We start from the raw sequence: 20,989 nt of genomic DNA on the forward strand, positions 1-20,989 counted from the left end.
ACATTTGTAAGGACTGCAGCATCCACTCCCATTAAAGTACAACACAGTACAGGATCCATCTACATACTGTGGGAGTAGAACCCACAGCCTTCTGCATCAAAAGCAAGTATACTACTTGTTGTGCTACTAACAATGCAAACAACTTAGCATAAGTAGCATTGAACTTTTCTAACCCTGAAGCTTTCAGCTCTTTGTAAAATCCACTTGATGATCAACTAAATCTCTCAACTTCGCAGCACAAGATATCTGGAAAAAGGCAACATTTATTTGGGGGGGGGGGTGCAAAGGACCAAAACCAGGGACACATTTTAAATCTTGCTTGCATAATCTTAGAAAGTTGCTAAAATAAAGTGTTTTATGTTACCATGTCTTTCCTCAAAAAAGACTGAAACTTAAAGAGCTATCATTATTTAGTGAATTCAGTTCTCACTGATTTGCCAGAAAAACACAAATTTTAAGAGGAACAGACCAAAAGTATGAGCCAAATACTCTGTGAAAATCTGGACAGTGGAGAGCTATGGACTCAAGTCTCTGAATCACAAGTGGTGGTATGGGTAGAGAATTCAGGCTGTTGTTTGAGCCTGAGTAACACTAACCACCAGGTATACCTAACTTGGGCATTTTACACACACACACACACACACACACACACACACACACACACACACACACACACACACACGCACACACACACGCACTCACACGCACGACACACACACACACACACACACACACACACACACACACAGACACATGTGCGGGCGGGAGCAACACAACTCCTGCAGATAAAAGAGCAAACCTCTCCTTACCGGCATGACTCTGGATCTGGCAGCACCAACAGAACAGCAGCAGCATAACTCCTGTAACACAGAGCAATAAGAGAACAAGAGCAGCTAGTTTAATTAGTTTAAATTCCACTCGCGAATCCATGTCAGCGTGAAAACTCCACTTCATTAATTTTTCCCAACAGGTCTTGCAGCTGTAAAAGTGGGGGGCTCCCCCTCCCCCTGGCTCTATGGTTCCGGCACCCATAAGTAGGCTTAAAATCCGAATTAATGTCAACATCTGTGGTTGTACTGTGATGCATGTCTTCTTGTTTTATTTGGCTGCCACTGGTGTGACTAATCCCTTACATGTGCTGAATCCTCTTCATTCTTTTGGCACTATATGCATCAGCCATACAATTATCTTTGTTAGCCTTTAAGAAAAAGGCCTTTATTTTAGCAATTCATCTGCATTTTAGTGAGACTGGTATTGGTAAGGATATCTGTGATGTCCTGTCCAAGTCAACTCCTTCTTCTGAGTGTATCCAGTTTTCAGTGAACATCTTGTTATGAAATTCTTCTTACTGTTGATGGTCCGCTACTCAGGTCATCATTAGGTGACCCATCTCTGTTCAGGCTAACTTTAATTTTATCTCTTGTTTGAGCCAGTAAAAACTCATTGCAGGACACATAGGCTCATAGGAGGTTACTAGGCTAATGGCCCAAGAGCCTTTACAAGCCTAGCCATGTAAAAAACCTGTGTAACCTAATTGACCATAGTTAGATGATCATTATTAGCAGAGTGATTCTATGATCAGCACCAACTACCCCTGTCCCTGAAGGGACATAGGTACCACACCCAGGTTGAATTTATGGTCACCCATCCAAATGTCAAGGTTGCACTTAAATAGGGTCATTGAGGAGCTCTGCTTAATATGAAGTGAGAGCTTATTCCAGAGGAGCAGCAATCTCTGGGAGATATATGTCTCAACAACATGTTTTGTTAATGTCACAGGCTAGGTAGAGATCCCTGGAGTGAGTGACTCTTGTCCCATTTGATTTGTGGATATGCGGCATTTCCATTAGGGCAGAGTCAGAGACTGCTTTGTAAGCCAGGCACAGGTTGCTTTTCAGCAGCTTGTATGATACAGAGTACAGTGACAGGACTTTCAGTCTTTTCATGTAAGTCCCATTTTGGAGGCCCTGGATTTTCTTGGTTAGAAACCTCTGTGGTCTCTCCAGTTGCTGCAGGTGTCTGGTGAGATTATATATATATTTAGAAGGGCGCATTGTACCCAATTAGTGGTCTTATAAGGGTTGACTACAAAGGAGTTATAACCTCCTTAGTCTAGGATGTGATGCCCTTATTTATGAGATGCACAATGTAGAAGGCTTTCCTTACCACTATGGATACATGGTGATCGAAGTTTAGATCACCATCAACCTGTGTTCCTAAGTCTCACACCGCAGGGTTTGAGTTTAGAGTGGTGCTATCTATATCATGATTAGCAGGGGCTACTTCTTTACCAAAGGGAATAATGAAGCATTTTTGCATTTAGTGTTAGTCTGTGACTTTGGCACCAATAATTTGTCTGTATCAGTCCCGTCTATAATATGTTTACATCATTGCGAGACAGTGATTGCACCCAGTTTGTAGTTATCTGGTGATCGAAGTTTAGATCGCTATCAACCTGTGTTTCCAAGTCTCGCACAACTGGGTTTGAGTTTAGAGTGGTGCTATCTATATCATGATTAGCAGGGGCTCCTTCTTTGCCAAAGGGAATAATAAGGGATTTTTTTGCATTTAGTTTTAGTCTGTCTGTGACTTTGGCACCAATAATTTGTCTGTATCACTCCCTTCTATAATATGTTTACATCATTGGGAACTCAGTGATTGGGTCTAGTTTGCAGTCATCTGCAAACTACTTGTAAGACACAGGCCTGCCTTTGCTTTTGCCTGGACCTTAGAGAAATAGATTCCAAACAGTAGAGGGCCCAGTGCAGATCCTTATCTTACTTCACTGGTAACTGGTCTAATGATGAAGGTGGACCCCCCAACTTTGACAGTGTGCATTTTGTTTGTCAGCCATCTGGCTACTCATCTAATGATATATGGGTTAATCCCCAGCTAGGAGAGTTTCTCAATGATCCTTGAGTGAGGAATTGTGTCAAAAGCCTTGGCTAAATCCAGGTAGGTGGTATGTACTGATTTGCCCTCATCCAGGGCTTTGGTGACATTCTCAAAGAAGCCCACCAGATTTAATAAGCAAGATCTACCCTTGACGAAACCAAACTGGGTCAGGTCAAGAGATTGAAGGTCACTTGTGTCCTTGTTGATAAGGTCCATGATGATTCTTTCCATGGCCTTGCAGATAAGACTGGTAAGGCTTATGGGTAAATAGTTTCTTGGGTCGGTTGATGGACCCCCTTTGTGCAAGGGGATTACTGTTGCTGTTCTCCACTCTGCTGGAACAAAGCTAGTGCTCAGGCTATGGTTAAAGAGAGTGTGAAGTGGTTCTGCTAGGTCTTGTTTTAGATTATTTAATAAGCAACCTGGGATGTTATCTGGTCCCAATGAGGCCGTGTTTTTGGCTCTTGTATGACCTGTTCTTTGGAGATACTTGATAGAGGACTGGTGTCAGGAATGCTTTGGGGTATGGCTGGTGGAGACAGGGGGGGGAAGTTATTGCCAAACCTGTCAGCTAGCAGGTTGAAAATTTCCTCAGGTTCAGTGGTACCATCCACTATACGTTCGGCACACAACTGGGCATTACCTTTTAGGTTTCAGATGTAGCTGAAGAATGCCTTATGGTTATCTTTAGCCAGGGATGCTAATTTAGGCTCAAAATTAGCCTTAGAGGACTTTACAAGATATTGGATTTGCTTGTTCAAGCTGTGCAGGCTATTCTTCCTTTGTTGAGTAAGTTCCCTCTTGTTCTTAGACATCAGTTTATTTCTTTTGTTATATAATTTATTTATACTTAAAGTCCACCAGGATGGGATTTTTTTTTCATTAGGACCTGATTTTAGTCCTGACAGGTACAGCTGAGTCAGTACATTTGTTTAAGTGGCTATAAATGGCATTTGCATACTCTTCTGCAGAGGAGTCATTGTTGGCTGTGTTAGTTGGGGCTTTGAAACTTTTTATACTATCGCTTAGTAGGCTATAGTTTGCAATGGAGAAATTTTTAATTTTTTTTTGCTCCTGTTGGGGTGTCAGGTCTGATCATTACTTCAAACAGCACAAATTTATGGTCTGACCATACCAGGGAGGGCAACACACAGGGGGCAGTGCAGTTACCTCCCATATTGGTGAACACTAGGCCTAGGACATTTGGGCCCCTTGCAAGGGTGCAGACCAACTTCCAGGGCATTTAAATTAACAAAATCCAGGAACCTCAGAGTGATCATGTTTGTGCTTGTGTAAGTCGCCCAATCAATGGAAGGATAGTTGAGATCTCCCAGGACCAGGTGTTTGGCTGTATACTGAGCAACTCTAGCAAGTTCAGGCAGGCAATGTGCTTCTCCTGGTTCATGGTGGAGGACCTGTAGCTAGCGATGATGTGATAGGGTATTTTGTCTATAGTTATTTGGACCTGGAGAAGCTCAAGAGAGTCATACTGTTTTGCCAGTCTCATGGTGTATTTGGATTTAATGAAGATGGATTCACCTACACCTTTGGTTCTTTCACACTCATTTTGAGGTCTGAACATGTGAAAGGCATTGCAGCCTTGTACTGCTGGAGTGCTTTCTGTGGTCTTGAACCAAGTCTCAGTGACTGCACAGATGTCAGCACATTCCAAGATGAGGAATGCATCCAGGGAGTGCACTTTATTGTTTAGGCTCCTAGCATTAAGCAGAATGACCTTGAGTTTGCGTCTAGTGTTTTGACATTGCCTAAAAAAGGCACTATGGGGAGGCAAGCATCTTTGCCAGTATCAGAAAGTCTTACAGAGACAGGTAAAGGCCACCTCTGGCAAAGCAGCATGGTCTGTCAGCCATGTCTTCCCAGGCTGGCAGATACTGGATCCCCCTGGAGTGACACCAGAAGCTAAGCCAATTATTGAAAATCAATAGTTTTTTGGCTATATTGTGGCATCATCCTAGGTGAAAGTCGAATGCTTACTAGGGCTAGGGACATACCTGCTTGGGATCCATAATCTGAGAGTTCAGTCATGTCTCTCTTCATATAGTCTAGACGGGTACGTCTCAAGTCATTCACTCCAACATGTATTATGACAGAGTCATAAAGATAATTGTTATTGAGTGACCTGAGTGCATGCGCAATTTGACGGATCCTCACACCTAACAGGCAGCTGACTGTGACCTTCTCCTTGTCCAACCTGGTGAGGGGAACGTCTGTGTTTCTCACTACTGGGTCACCTATGACTAGGACATTAGGTTTTGAGGTGTTTTGCTTAGGGGCTTAATTGCTGAAATACTGATATGTGTGTTGTTATGTGTAGTGGTAGATTCTGCTTGTGTACCAGTATGTGTTGGTTGTTTGTGCTTGGTAGGTTTCTGGTCTTTTGGTAGACTCTTAGTAAGAACCTCCACATATGTGGGTTTATGTGTCTTGACCTTATCTTGTGAATGGAGAGATACGTGTGCTGACAACCTGTTTGATGTCTTGTTTATTGTTATGTGAGAGGACTGATTCTAGTTTCATTGTATAGTTACATCTCTCACATATTGTATCTGTTTGCTTTAAGAGCAAGTGGTTGTTAGTATACTTGAGGCAATTGCTACATTGCCTCAGGATGCCCGTATCAATCAGGCTGGCTGGAGAACTGTTGGGAAACTGACTGTCCATAGTGGCAGGTAATTCTTAAGTACTAATTTTTGAGAGGGCAAATTAGATCAGTTATTGCTCCGGGATTAACAAGGGGATTTATTCTAAAGAAGATCGGAGATGACAAGTGGGGCAATGCTGCTCAGTGCTCAGCTGAGTTGCATGCAGTGCAGCAGGGAACATGGGAGGGTTTCACTGACTGGTGTCTAGGGAAAAATAGTTTCTAGGTGTTTGCATCTATACAAGGCACCGCTAACCCCCATTACATGGTGCACAGCTGTGTGCAAACACAAGGCTTATATGCAGGCAAAATTAAAATGTTTTAAACTAGTCTGCCCTTAGGAAATCATATGATGATCCTTCCTCTAGCAATCCTTAGCTCAGACAAGGCTATATCCACACTCTTCTGCCACAAGGTACAGAGGCGACCTTTTTAATTTAAGATGGCTGGACTTGAGTTCAACTTTGTGAAAAACAGGCTAAATTCAACAAGTCTGGATCCAGTCTATACTAACTAAGCAATATTCCAGTGCAGAACAAGTACAGGTAATAAGCAGGCACAAACAGTGAAAAAAGTCAAAAATACACTAATTAATATAGTAAAACAGTAAAATACAGATAAAAGTGCAGATCAAACTCAAAATAACCTTGATTTCTTGTTCTTAGCTTTGGATGGCTTGAATTCAAGCAGAAACACTCTAGACATCTGTCAAAGTAGTCCAAATGCAGAGCAGTTCCAGTTAATTGAGCCAAAAAAACGTGTAAAAGCAAAGCTTATATAAGATGAAATGAAACAGTTTTAAACTAGTCTGCCAATAGGAAACTACACAATGATCCTTCCTCCAACAATCCAAGCTCATACAAGGCTATATCCGCACTCCTCTGCCACAAGGTTTCATGGGAGCCCTTCTTAATGTAAGATGGCTGGATTTGAGGTCAAGTGTATGAAAAACAGGCTAGGTTCAGCAACTCTGGATCTATTTTATGCTAACTAAGCAATATTTCATTGCAAAACAAGTACAGGTAATAAGTAAGCACAAACAGTAAAAAACTGTTTAAAAGGCAGAAGTTAATGCAGTAAAACAGTAAAATATAGATGAAAAGTGCAGATCAAACTCAAAATAAACTTAATTTCTTGTTAGCTTTTATTCAAGCAGAAACACTCTGGACCTCTGGCAAAGGTTAATTGAGCTTAAACCAGAACAAAGACACTTAGAATAAGAGACATAAGCCTTCAACCAGCAATTCCCAGCTCAGAAGGGGGAGGCTACCCTCTCCTCCCACAATAGTCTAGACCACAGACCTTCTTAATGCAAAATAACTGGCCAGAAGCACAAGTGCTTAAACCAGAACTAAGATACTTTTAGAATAACAGACACAATAAACCTTCAACCAGCAATTCCCAACTTAGAAATATGTTAAGCTACTTCTCCTCCCACAGGAGTGTAGACCGCAAACCTTCCTTATGTAAGACAATTAATTTGAAACCCAGGTGCTTAAATCAAAACTAAGTGGCTTAGAATAACAGTTACAATTTAATCACACTACTAACAAGTAGTAATAAATGCAGCAGAATAAATGCAACTGAACACTTTTAAGAACAAGCAGCAAAACGCAAAATAAAGCAACAAAGTAGGTAGAAGCACAGATACAGTAAAAACAGCTGAATGATGTGCAATTTTTTAAGTAAGTGGGAAGGGAGGAAACAGAAGATAATTCAAGTTAAAGAGAGTAAGGGAGTGGGCCTTCCCAACTATTCCCAACTGTACTCATTAGAATGAGATGGGACTGGGAGGAGTGTCCAAAATCAGATTAATAGTGGGGGGTGGGGAACTCAAAAGTCACCAAGTTTAAGAGAGCAACAACAGTTGGGCTGGTGGGTGTTAAAATCAAATGCAGACAGAGATCAGCAATAGTCAGGCAAGTAAGCAAGTCAAATGGGCACTCCAGCTAAATCAAGATGCTTCCAAAAATTTCTAGTTAAAGAGGAATGCTGTTTCTCAGCTCCAGCCACTAATTAGCTTCTCTGTTTTAATATGCCTGACAACCACACAAACAAATTAATTAGATGTCTTACATGATGCAACTACTTATGACTTTAGGTAGCTCTGTTCTTTTTTTTCCATGTAATTCTATGTGTTCAGTTTTTTCATGAACTTACTCAAGAATATTCTTTTCCAATATGGTCAGATTACTGGGCCTATTTCTTTTTGCTCTAATGTTTGTGAACTGGAATCGGATCTTTCCACCTCCAGTGCTACAGTGGCTCCCCATCTTCTCTATGATTTCTTAGAAGGAGGGTGAGAGATGTCACTAGGCTTCTCCTACGTTCTTTTACAATTTGTAAGCTAATTCCATTATGATGTTTTGCTTTAGTTACCCCCAAGTCTTTCATGTTATTTCTTGACAGTTTATTTAATCTGAAGGTCATTTCAGTTTATTAATCTGTTAACAGGGTAAATGACAAGGTCAATTGTGGGCTCATTTAAGCCTCAGACTAGGCTTTAAAGACAAAGATGACTACAATATACACAGCCAGTTCAGAGTAGCTAGTTAATTGGCATATTGGATGTGGAAGGATATCAGAATGCTCAGATGTGGTCCACATGGACAGGGTGAGAACTTGCCAAACTCTAAATGCACAGTGATAAATGGTTAGAGGTGGACCTTGGAAGCTTTATTAATGAGCTACAATGCCACCCAGTCTGCAAGAACAGGGCATTTGCATGACAGTCTGGATCAGAGCAGGTTCACAGTAGTGATGATATTGTAATAACCCACTTAATACTATACAACAAAATACTCAACAAATCAACTATAACTTTTTTTTCACAAAAATAACTGAATTTAATGATAAACAAAGTATGACCTAGAAGCAAATTGGATAGTCAGAATGAATAACTTTCCAGAGAACATTTTGGTGTGAAACATTTTGCTTAGGATAGACATAAGGTAAATCTTAGGTGGGAAATAGAGTGATAGACATTAGTTAATTATGGGGTGCACTTCCTTACATAAAGAAATGGGTAAAATTGTTCAGAAACATTGCTCCTTTCTTTTCTCGAAGTCTTGCTTTATATGATTCCTAATAGTGCTTTTGCACATTTGATTGTATTTTTCTTGCAGCACGTAAGACACAGTATGCTGCTTCTGCATGTTCCTACATCTTTCTGTAACTCTATTAGAAGAAACCTAACATGATATTCAGATGTGTCGTGGCGTAACTTTTGGTGTACCACGCTTTACTAAATTGACATGGTATGGTTGCATCTCCTCCACTCCAAATATGATGTGATGACATGGTTATGCATTGAATATAAGGAGTGTCCAACTGTATTAGGTACAAGTGTCAAGGTTAGATGTCAATGCAGTACAAATATGGCTAGAAGTGCAACTGCTCAGCCATATGGAATCCTACCATACTATGTAACAGGAATGTGTATGTCAGTATTTATAAATGAACAAATAAAAACATCCTTCCTCTTCAGCACTCACCGTGCTACCAAACAATAAAACACATAACGGTATATTTTTGATAACGTTCTTTTCTACCTCTTCCATTTAGTTCCAATCCTTGTAATAAGGAAAATAAAATGAGCATCCTGTTTTAGTTTCTTAGGCAGTCATTAGACAGTATAAACCTTATATCTCTTTAAATTATTTCCTTTTCCTATAAGCGAATACACTTCTGAGCACCTGAATATTGTAATCCGGAGTTCCTGGCTGTTAATAGTACCATTATCAAGGTTGAATCGGAACTCTGATGGTTTAAAATATGTCACTGTATTCTATTCGCTGACATCTATTGACCAGAGCAGCACTGGAATCAGTTTATTAAAAGTGCGATGAGTACTTCTTGTTGCAAACATAGTGATCGACACCAGTTCATGGCATCTCAACAGGTGTGGCCATACATATTAACTCACAATACACTTGAGTGCAACACCTTTAAATTTTGCATGCATAGTGACCTCATGGCCATATAAAGTGCCATTATTGGTCACTTTAACATGTTCAAGTGAAAGACATTCCTCCTAGTGGCATTAATCAGTCTCAGTTGTTTCATGTCCTGTAGTATTTTGGGGGTTTGGGTGTCATGCTACATTTTCATCCACTCATAGTCATTTCATTTAAGCAGCAACTGTTGCGCTTATTTATTTAATAGTTTGTTAACCCAGTAAGTGAATTATTCCATGAAAAGCTTTTTTTATCTACATCTCATGACACAAGGGGAAACTGGTCTGGGCAATTACAATAGCCAATAAACCTAACCAGCTTATCTTTGAAAAGTTGGAAAATAGACTAATTCAGGTAAAAGTAAAAGATACTCAAAAAGAACATACAGATTCTATAAAAAAAACTTAAAACTGAAATGCAGAGCGTGGATATTTAACGCAAAAACACTAAAGACGGAGCTGCTTGCTTGTTTTAGTGTGGCTTCAAGGTTAAGCATGAGCATTTTTCACACAGCAGGCTTCTTGTTACATAAAGTTTTGTCTGGCTCAAAATATAGGATCAATAGACTGTACTGATCAAACTCATTCAAAATAGAAGGAATGTTAATGAGTACTTTAAGTGCTTGTTCATTAATCGTTTGTGTTTTTCTTTTTTCATTTTGAAATAATTATTCATTTTTATTAACTGGAAAATCGTTACTATATGCAGCTATGTCTAAGCATCACTCTTGGACCTCCAACTGCAGTGCACATTTGGGCTTTTTAATTTTTCATTCATTCAAACCCAGGCTTCTACTCACCTCAGCAACTTTTTTCTGCATAGGCAATCTGATTGGCACATGCATGCACTTACTGGCTACCACAACACTACTAAATGCAGCCCACTACAACCCCCCCCACCCCTACCCCTGGCCACAAACTGGGTTAACTACCTTTATAATTGGCATGTCACATCTAATTTAATCACACCCAATAACTAAACAACATATTCAACATTAATTAATTCTGAAATCTCACAAGTTGCAACTTTACATTTCCCACAGAGCCATTACACATGAGCAACTCTGTATTCTAGAAGTCCTAAACCCTCTCCTACAGTATCAATTCATTGCCATCCCAAATGACTACTATAAATACTACTGTCACACAGGCTCACAGGTTCATAGGTTGGTACTAGGCTATTGGCCCTAGGGCCTATACAAGCCTAGCCATAACAATTCCCTGACTATTTCTTCCCACACTATTTACTTTCCTGGACCCCTGTCTAGCAGGGCGACTGACGTGATCCCCGGGGTGAATTTAATTTCTCCCATCTAATCAAGGTTCCTTTTGAAGAGGGCCAAAGAGGCGCTCTGCTTGACATGTATGGGCAGTCTATTCCAGAGTATGGGAAGTCTCTGGGTCAGGAACCCATCCCTCCAGCATGTTTTGTTTATTGTGATGACAAGATTTAGATCCCTGGAGCATGTGGCTCTAAGGGATTGGGATTTCTTTAAGTGTAGCATGTCCAACAGCTCTGGGCCTTGTATGTTAAGCAGAGATTTGCTCTGAGTAGACGATATGCGACAGAGTATACCTGGAGTTTTTTAAGGCGGTCAGCATAGAGAATCTGCTTTAGGCCTGTGATTCTTTTAGTGAGGTATTTCTGAGGCCTTTCCAGTTGTTGCAGATGTCTTGAGAGGTACATACCAAATGGGGCGTTGTATTCTATAATGAGTCTAATGAGGGATGAGTACAGTGGGACAATGACATCCTTTTTTCTGGATGAAAAGCCCGTGGTGATGCAGTGTGCCACATAGAAGGATTTCCTGACTGTTGTGGCGATGTGGTTATCGAAGGTGAGACCACTGTCCACCTGTGTCCCTAAGTCTCTTATCACACTTTGGGTGTTTAGTGTACTGCCACCTATGTGGTAATTCACGGGTACATGTTTTTTCCCAAAAGGGATAACTATACATTTCTTGGCATTGAGCTTGAGCCCATGGCTCTGGCACCAAGCATCTGTTTCTGTAAGGCCCTTTTGTAGAGTATCCACATCATTTGGGGATTCAGTAATGGCTCTCAGTTTGCAGTTATCTGCAAACTTTGTTAGCCAGAGTCCTTTAGTGTTGGCCTGTACTTCAGAGAAGTAGATGCCAAATAAGAGCAGTCCCAGGACTGAACCCTGAGGTACTCTACTTGTCACTTGTCTGGAGCTGGATTTGGAGTCAGCTACTTTTACAGTGTGGGTTCTGTCAGTAAGCCAGTTGGCAACCCATCAAGAGATGTAGGGATTAATGCCCAGCTTAGTAAATTTATCTATGATTCCAGAGTGGGGGATGTGTCAACGGCCTTGGTGAGGTCCAAATAGGCTGTGTGGACCGCCTTACCCTCATCTACGGCTCTGGAGACTGATTCGAAGAAATCAATCAGGTTCAGGAGACAAGATCGGCCCTTCACGAACCCAAACTGGGTGGGGTCCAATGTTTGAAGGTTACCAATGTCTTTGCTTATAAGTTCCATGATAATACATTCCATGGCCTTACAGATCAGGCTCATCAGACTGATGGGGCGGTAGTTCCCGGGATCCAAGGTGGAGCCCCCCCTTGTGGAGTGAGTTAACTGTAGCTGTGCGCCACTCAGTGGGCATGAACCTTGAGGTGAGGGTATGGTTAAACATGACACTTAGGTGAGGTGCCAGTTCATTTTGTCCCATGGATGCTGCATTCTTAGCTTTGGAGAGTGCATTTTTTACCTGTGTGGCTGTTATTACCAGAATTTGGCAATCTTCCGGTATTGAGATGGGCCATTTAGGGGGTGAGGGGGGGTGAAGTTGGCACTGAATTGATCTGCCAGGATATTGGCAATATCCTTGGGATCAGTATATTTAATGCAATTTTGCTGTAGCTCAGAGCAGATCTGAGCATTGCCAATTAGATTCTTGACATAATTATAGAATGCCTTGTGGTTGTCTGGAATCTTTGACAATTTTATTTTCGTAACTAGCTTTGGAGGGTTTTATGAGGGATCTCAGCTTCTTACTGAGGCTGGTAAGGGAGTTTTTTGCATCCTGGGATTTTCCTCTTTTCTGCAACAGTTTCTTAATTTTGTTGTAAAGTTTTTTTATGGCAGGGGACCACCAGGTTGGCTTTCTATTTTTGGAGGAGAGCATCTTGGTTCTATTTGTGATGGCACACTTCATGCATGAGTGGATGTGCTCGTACAGTGCCTTAGTCTAAGACTCAGCAGTGAGGCATGAATAGGAGAGTCACTTTTCATACGCTTATCAAATCCCCATAGCACAGCCTAGCTAACCGTTATTTATTGTTTTTCTTTTCGTTTGACCTTGACACCATTGCCTTGTACAATGATTCTTCTACTCTCACTATCACAATTTTCTTACCCTTGCTCCTTTTCCACAGACCAATAAATGCTCTTCCTATGAATACCTCAAATTTTATTCTCCTATTCCCTCCTCATTGCCATCCAAAATTTCTTTTCTCTCCCCCAAAATTCACCCAGATCAGATATGCCACCTACCACTTCTCCCTCTTCCTTCCAGCATTCACCTCCGAACACCCCAAATTCTTCATGAAACTGTCAACATTTCTGTGTACAAATGGAATCCCATCATTGCATGCTTCTCATTCGCTGTAACATAGAATACAAATGGCACAACACATGCAATGCAAAGTCTGTACCTGAAGCCATAGCTGGAAGTACGACAACGGCTTAATATATGTAGTCCTGAAGAACACAAAAGAGATGATATAACATGGACCCTTGTAGACATCGGAGAGGAGCCAGTCTGACCTGTGTTGATGATGAGGATGGTAGTCTTAACAAAAGAATGTGCCCTCTCAAACTTACTTCAGTTGCACAGGGCAGCTGTAGTGATTACACTGTGTACAGTGAACAAGAAAGTAACCTGGTGTAAAAGAAATGTCACTATCCATTGCACAGCTGTACTAAAGTGATCTAAAATATGTTACTTTTTGCAAGCTTTTTACACTTTGGAAACATGTTTTAAACTTAATGATGATGATAAATTATTATTATTATTATTTCTGGCATTGCAGCTATGTACATGGGTTTCTGCATCTCACCCAAGTGTCACAATGAATGCATTGACAAAAATAACTTATATGACCCTCAGTTATCTTTAGAACTGAATTTGTCAGTGAAAGGACACACACACTCTTACACACACACACACACACACACACACACACACACACACACACACACACACACACACACACACACACACACACACACAGATGCACTCACACATGCATTCACCTAGAGATGCACATACCCCAAAAAATGAGCATTTGCTTAAACGTATATAATGCACCTGGCATTCATATACACACATGCACACTCACACACAAAAACACATACACTCATGAAAACTTACACACACACACACACACACACACACACACACACACACACACACACACACACACACACACACACACAGTCATCGGAATATAGGAACAATACTATCCAAGTAATCTCAGGGAACATAAGAGTCCTAGTCATAAACACCTTAATGTAGTTGCACTTAAAAGCTGTTGCTATGTGTTATGAGAACTTAATTGCACCCACCTCCCCAATCAGTTAGGACAATACATGATAATTCTCATATAAGCTTATGTCAAACCATCCAGTAAGCAAGACTGGCCTTAAAGGCATACAAATTAGTACTTTGTTTGACGCATTGTGGTAAGTTATTCCATAGGATGGGAATACATTGAGTTAGGAACCTGTCCCTCCAATGAGTCTTGTTTATTTAACAATGTAAATTTAAATCCCTACTATGGGTGTCTGTGGGACCACTAGTTTTATGAAGAAATAGAAGGTCAAACAGGACTGAGTCTGTCATGGTTCAAAAACTGATACAGATCACCTTAGAGTAGCTACCGTGTATAGGATTTGTGCTAATCTGTCAGGCAGATAAGGAATCTAAGGCCTTTTTTGGTTAAAAATCATTGAGCCTTTCCAGTTGAATAATATGCTTCGATTCACACATACAATAGAGGTCAATGAATTCGATGATGGGTCTGGTAAAGGACGAGTACAACTGTAAGATGACGTCTTTGGATTTTGAAGATATTCCCTTGGAAATTAACTGGGCTAGTTAGAAAGATGTCCTGACTATGGTGAAAACATGTTGATTAAATGAGAGTTGTCCACATAAGTGCTCTGGTCTCTGATGCCCGTATCTGTTCGATGAAGAGCACCACTTATCACTAATCAGGCAGGAAGAGCTGTTGTGCTGATGACTGGTGATGATTCAGTGCATCAGGTACCTGCATAGTGCACATCTTTTTGGAGTAGTTTAACATTAGTAGATAAGTGGTTTGCTGCCAGACTTCAGGGATATCAGCTTGGATGTCTGCAGAATAAATGCCAATGAGGGTAGCAGTAACTTTCACCACATGAGATCTGTTTGATAGTCAGTTTGCAATCCAGTGGACATTGTAGGAGATAACATTGTCTGTCTAACATTTCAATAACACAAGAATGAGGGATAGTGTGTAAAGCCTTGGCTATGTAAAGAGAAGCAACTTATAGGTTCATAGGTAGACACTAGGCTAGTGGCCCTAGGTCCTATATAAGCCTAGCCAAAAAGGTACCCTGGCTTTCGCCACCCAAGAAAATTATTTTCCTGTGCCCCTGTCAGGCAGAGCCACAGAGGTGATCCCTGGGGTGAATTTCCTATTTCCCATCCAATCATCAAGATTTTTCTTGAAGAGTGCTAATGAGGAGCTTTGTTTCATATAGAAAGGTAGTTTGTTCCAGAGTATGGGAAGTCTCTGCGACAGGAATCTATCCCTCCAGCATGTTCTGTTTATTGTGGTGACAAGGTTTAGGCCCCTAGAGTGTGTAGCTCGGAGGGACTGAAATTTCTTTAAGTGGAGCATGTCCAACAGCTCTGGGTTTGACATAGCTTTGTATGTTAGGCAGAGATTGTCTCTGAGTAGGCGATATGTGACAGAGTAAAGCTGGAGTTTTTTGAGACAGTCTGCGTAGATCATCTGTTTGAGGCAGGTAATCCTCTTTGTGAGGTATTTCTGTGGCCTTTCCAGATTTTGTAGATGTCTTGTGAGGAACATACCAAAAGGGGTGTTGTACTCTATAATGGGTCTAATGAGTGAGGAGTAGAGGGGAACAATTACCTCTTTTTTCCTGGATGAGAAACCTTTTGTGATGAGGTGTGCCACATAGAAAGATTTCCTGACTACTGTGGCAATGTGATTATCAAAGGAGAGACTACCGTCCACCTGTGTCCCAAGGTCTCTTATCACACTTTTGGTGTTAAGTAGGCTACCACCTATGTGGTAGCTCATGGGTACAGAGTTTTTACCAAAGGGGATGATAATGCACTTTTTGGCATTGAGCTCAAAGCCATGGCTTTGACACCAGGCATCTGTCTCAATGAGGCCCTTTTGTAGGATGTCCACATCGTTAGGAGTTTCAGTTATGGCTCCTAGTATGCATTTATCTGCAAACTTCGTTAGCCAAACACCTTCTGTGTTAGTCTGTACTTCAGAAAAGTAGATACCAAACAAAAGAGGACCCAGGACTGAACCCTGTGGTACTCCACTTGTCACTGGTCTGAAGTTGGATTTGGAGTCTGCTACTTTCACAGTGTGGGTTCTGTCAATGAGCCAGTTGGCAACCCATCTTGTGATATAGGGATTTATACCTAGTTTAGTGAGTTTATCTATAATTCCAGAGTGGGGGATGGTGTCAAAAGCCTTGGCAAGATCTAGATAGGCTGTGTCAACCACCTTACCCTCGTCTACAGCTTTGGTGACTACTTCAAAGAAGTCTATCAGGTTTAGGAGACATGATCTGCCTTTTCCAAACCCAAACTGGGTGGGGTCCAGAGTTTGGAGATTACCAATGTCTTTGCTTATAAGTTCCAAGATGATATGTTCCATGGCCTTGCAGACCAGGCTTGTTAGGCTAATGGGGTGGTAGTTCCCTGGGCCTGTGGTGACTCCCCCTTTGTGGAGTGGGATAACCACTACAGAGTAACCACTGTCCACAGCCTCTGAAACCCTTTCAAAGAAGTTTACTAGGTCCAGGAGATAGGATCTTCTCTTCAGAAAGCCAAACTGAGTATGGGCTACATTGCCTACATCTGCAGAAATGAGCTCTGCTATAATACATTCAATGGCTTTGCATATAAGGCTGGTGAGGTTGATAGGTCAGTAACTCTCTGAGGCTGTAGAGGGGCCACCCTTGCACAGAGGAGTCACAGTGGTTATTCCGCAGGTATCAGGGACAAACCTTGTGGGTAGACTGAGGTCGAGCAGTTTAAGTAGAGGCTCCTATAGTACATAATTGACACTGAAGTGAATGCAGCCTGGTATGTTATCTGGTCCCACAGAAACGTTAGTTTTAGCTTTGACAGAGATTATAAGGCTTATTCCGAAGGGATTACAAGGGAAACTAACTTTTCAAGGATAGTGGGTGCAACAACATGGGTAGGTAGGGTAAATGTAATTCTAAAGTTGTTTCCTAATATATTGGCTATATCCTTGGGTAGGAATGTTTGATATTATTATTATTATTATTATTATTATTATAATGGATTAGCTCATTGCATTGCTGAACACTATTCTTTAAATTCCTAACATTACTGAAGAAAGAGCTGAGGTTTCCTTTGATATATGTAGTTAATTTAAATTTGTACTCTGCTTTACATTTTTAATAGTGTTCTTATATTACTTGCTGGCATGTTTTAGCATGGCCTTCTGGTAGTGGGGTGGAAATGTACCACACCTCTTCATTCTTTTCCTTCTTTTGTTATACAGTTTATTAATATGGAATTTCCGTCAGAGAGCTTTACTGTTGAATTTACCATTCATTATATTTAGGTGGATGTATATACATTTCTCTACGCATCTGTTACACACACACACACACACACACACACACACACACACACACACACACACACACACACACACACACACACACACACACACACACACACACACACACACACACACACACACACACACACACACGTGCGCGCATGTGCACACACACACATGCACACATGCACACATGCACACACACACACACACACACACACACGTGTGCGCATGCGCACACACACACGCACACATGCACACATGCACACACGTACACGCACACACACATACACACACACGCACACACATGTATGCAAATGCACACACACACGCACCTGCTACATAGTAGGTTTCAGTCCGCAGTTCTATTTTTTTCATCTATGAAGTGGTCTCAGAGATTTTCACATGCAGAATATCATATCGTGTATACCTTTATTCTCTAGATTGAGTAGAAATAAAAGAAGAAACAGAAACTGCCAATCTTCAACACTGACAGATACTCACAAATGCCAGCATTACAATAATCATAAACAAAACCACAGAAATATTTCCTTTTCTCTTACCTGAATAGAGACATCACTGTAGGACCCTCCAATAACACCTGCAATTGCCATGGGAACATCGTCATGGATTGCATATGAGCCATCCGGACAGATGTAGTCAGAGCCATCTGCTTTGGTCAATGAGGCACGAACAAATTCCAGGGATTGTTCCAAGGCATAAGTGTCCTTTGAACAAGTGTCCAGGATGTGTGTCCCAAGTTGGAGTCCAGGCAAGAGGTTTGGATCGTTGTTAATCTCGTCCAAAGCATAAAGCATAGCCTCAAGTCTTTGGATCCCTCTGTATTCATTAATTTTACCACAATCTTCCATTGTGTCACCCTTTTCATGTACCGGGAACAGTCCTCCGATCACCAAGTCTCCATCAATTGTGACCTCCTCCTTTCCAGCAACAGAGTAACTGCTGCTTAGCACAGCCATCTGAAAACAGGTCTGTAGGACTAAGTACCAGAAGGTGCTAGACACACCTGCCATTCTGCCAAACTTACTTCACAGGCTTCTCTGGAAGTCTAAAAAGACTGTGTAATGTCTACAGCACAACCAGAGAAAAACTAACAAAAAATATTCCCCTGACTTTGAAAAAACATCATTGTCACTTTTTTAGGAATCCGCATGTATGTATAAATCTATCTCTCTGTACTTGGAAGGTCAGAAAGTTGCAGATAAATGGATGGTTTAATCAGAGTTTTTTGCTGAGACAGTCCAGTCTGTGTGATGATATTTTATGAAGTATGATGCAGATTCTAACATGACCTAAAACAAACAAGAAGATGACGTGAATAAATAAAATGTTCTCTTTCAAAGTAACATTAAAAGATAATAATGAACCATTGTTTTAAATTTTGAGATAATCTTTTACTACTTCAAGTGGCCAGAATCTAAGCAGATACATGGTTTAGGTCAGGTCTGTACAAAAATACTCCATAGAAACATCTGATTAGAGAAATTAGAAATGCTGGGTCCATCTCACTGCCATTGTTTCTACCAAATGCAATCACAGTTACACCTTAATTTCTCTTCCTGTCTTACTCGCCCTCCCTTTTATTGATAGGACATTCCTATGATCGCCCATGCATTTGTTTATATCTTTATTATTTTAACTTCATAGCTCTTCTGTGAGTCTGTTCAGTGCAATCCCTCTCTTTTATCTGTATTCTTTATTCTCCTCTTTTTTTGTATCATGCTGTGATCTTCTGTTACTGTATACCCTGTATATAATACACCATCCTGTCATACCTGACCAGACCTTCAAAACAGCAGACAGTTTTGTCACAAATTTCATTTATATCGTCTCTTGCAAGGCATGAATATTCAGGTAACTCTTTTGTACTCACCCCCTTATCATTTTCACTTCCTTCTTTAAATTTGTCATTGTGAGTGTATAAGAAATACTCAGCATTCCACTATAAACACATGGAACTGTGATCATAAGATCACAAATGGAAATCTAAAATTAGTGTTTTGTGGAAGGTACCAAGAGTCTTAAGTTACTCCTCCCCCATTTATTTTATACAAAAAAAACCCCACTTTCGAATGGAAAAATACTCTTGAAACAAAATGGTAGAATTTATCTGAATTAAGATTTGTATTTCAAACTTTATGAGTAATCTACAAACCACTGAAAAGTGAGTACACAAAATGGCACTTTCTAATGAATTCCCTGATACGGGGGTGCTGCACTCCTGTTACCTCATATCTACTTGCCATATTCCTGTACTGCTTCCTGCTTCATATATTGTGTTGTTTGCTGTATTATTCTGCAGATATTCCATGTTTTCCTTCATGCTTTTTGCCCCCTCATTTGCTTGCTATCACACCTCCACCTATCAGACAAGAATCCATTCATTCCCAAGTACTGGGTATTCCCCCACGCAGAGGACACAGCCATCTGGACAACCCATCATACAAGTAGCCATGTGCTTTGTGCCTTCATCTGTCCCCTAACCATTTACTTTGCATGCCATGGAGATGGGTGCCCTTCATCTTGACCATGTGACTCTGACTCTTGCAGCAGACTAGGTTCCATAGGTATTTATCCATCTATCCCTGACTATAGTGTGTGGAGTGGCTCTGTCTAATCATTTAGGTGACTCTGGCTTACCCTCAGATCAAGATCTGAGGGTAACCTATCTATATGTCTCTAGCTGATAGGCAATCCCTCCAATAAACAGTGCACATCATTCATGGGCAGAAGCAATGGAGGCATTCATCCTCATACTAACAATGCCCTAACACCACCTTCAGTGGTCGATGTAAATGCTACATCAAAGGAGGATCTCTAGTGCCCATACTCTGACATATAACTACTCGCACACATATACACATACACACACACATACATACACAGACATACACACATACATGTACACACACACACACACACACACACACACACACACACACACACACATGTGCTCGCGCGCACACACAGGAATACACACATGCACAACCACATGTACTAAAATACTCTGAGACCTGTCATTTGGCTTTGGAAGCTAAGTCAATGCCTCCATGGTGAAAGATCTTTATGTAAGCACTGGCTGAGTGGGAACCACCAGACCCACCCACTAGAATGGAGAAACCAATATTACTGTCCCCCCCCCCCCCAAGACTCTTCCAATGCCATAACAGCTACTCGAACTTGGGTCATCTAGTCATAGTCCGGGCTTTATTCCTCTAAATAATGGAAAAGGGAACTGTATGCATTTCAAGTGTGATGGTATGCTCTGTGTAAATACAATATATAGCAACTAAAACTCAGTTCTTCAGAAGTGACTTCAAATATCACTGTTTTTAACATAAATAGAGAAATATACATTTTGTTAAAAATTCCTGCTTTCACGAGCAGCAAAGTACCTGTTAAGGTGGCCAACCTATCACTCATGCAACAGTCTGTGATACCAGACTTTTCCAAATTAAATATTTACTAACTCTGAGTATATCATGGTGAGATGCATTTATCCAGGAAGGAACACTTTCTTACTTTTTTCACAAAATCTAGGATTTTTAACCATTCCTGATATTTGCATAAATACATAAA

At 40.9% G+C, this 20,989-nt stretch overlaps 1 protein-coding gene across 3 annotated transcripts in view; it reads right to left on the minus strand.

The window, feature by feature from the left end:
- The window catches only part of GRM2 (glutamate metabotropic receptor 2), a 1,030,381-nt gene that overhangs the window by 338,937 nt on the left and 670,455 nt on the right, over positions 1-20,989 (minus strand). For all 3 annotated transcript variants that reach the window (XM_044077479.1, XM_044077477.1, XM_044077478.1), the window contains one exon: positions 17,953-18,702. In XM_044077479.1, the coding sequence (XP_043933414.1) occupies positions 17,953-18,423 (471 nt within the window). In that variant the 5' untranslated portion in view covers positions 18,424-18,702. The remainder of the gene's footprint in view (positions 1-17,952; positions 18,703-20,989) is intronic.

Source organism: Protopterus annectens, chromosome 7.part0, assembly GCF_019279795.1.
Source record: "Protopterus annectens isolate FY-2018-M chromosome 7.part0, PAN1.0, whole genome shotgun sequence".
Classification (NCBI taxonomy): domain Eukaryota; kingdom Metazoa; phylum Chordata; order Ceratodontiformes; family Protopteridae; genus Protopterus; species Protopterus annectens.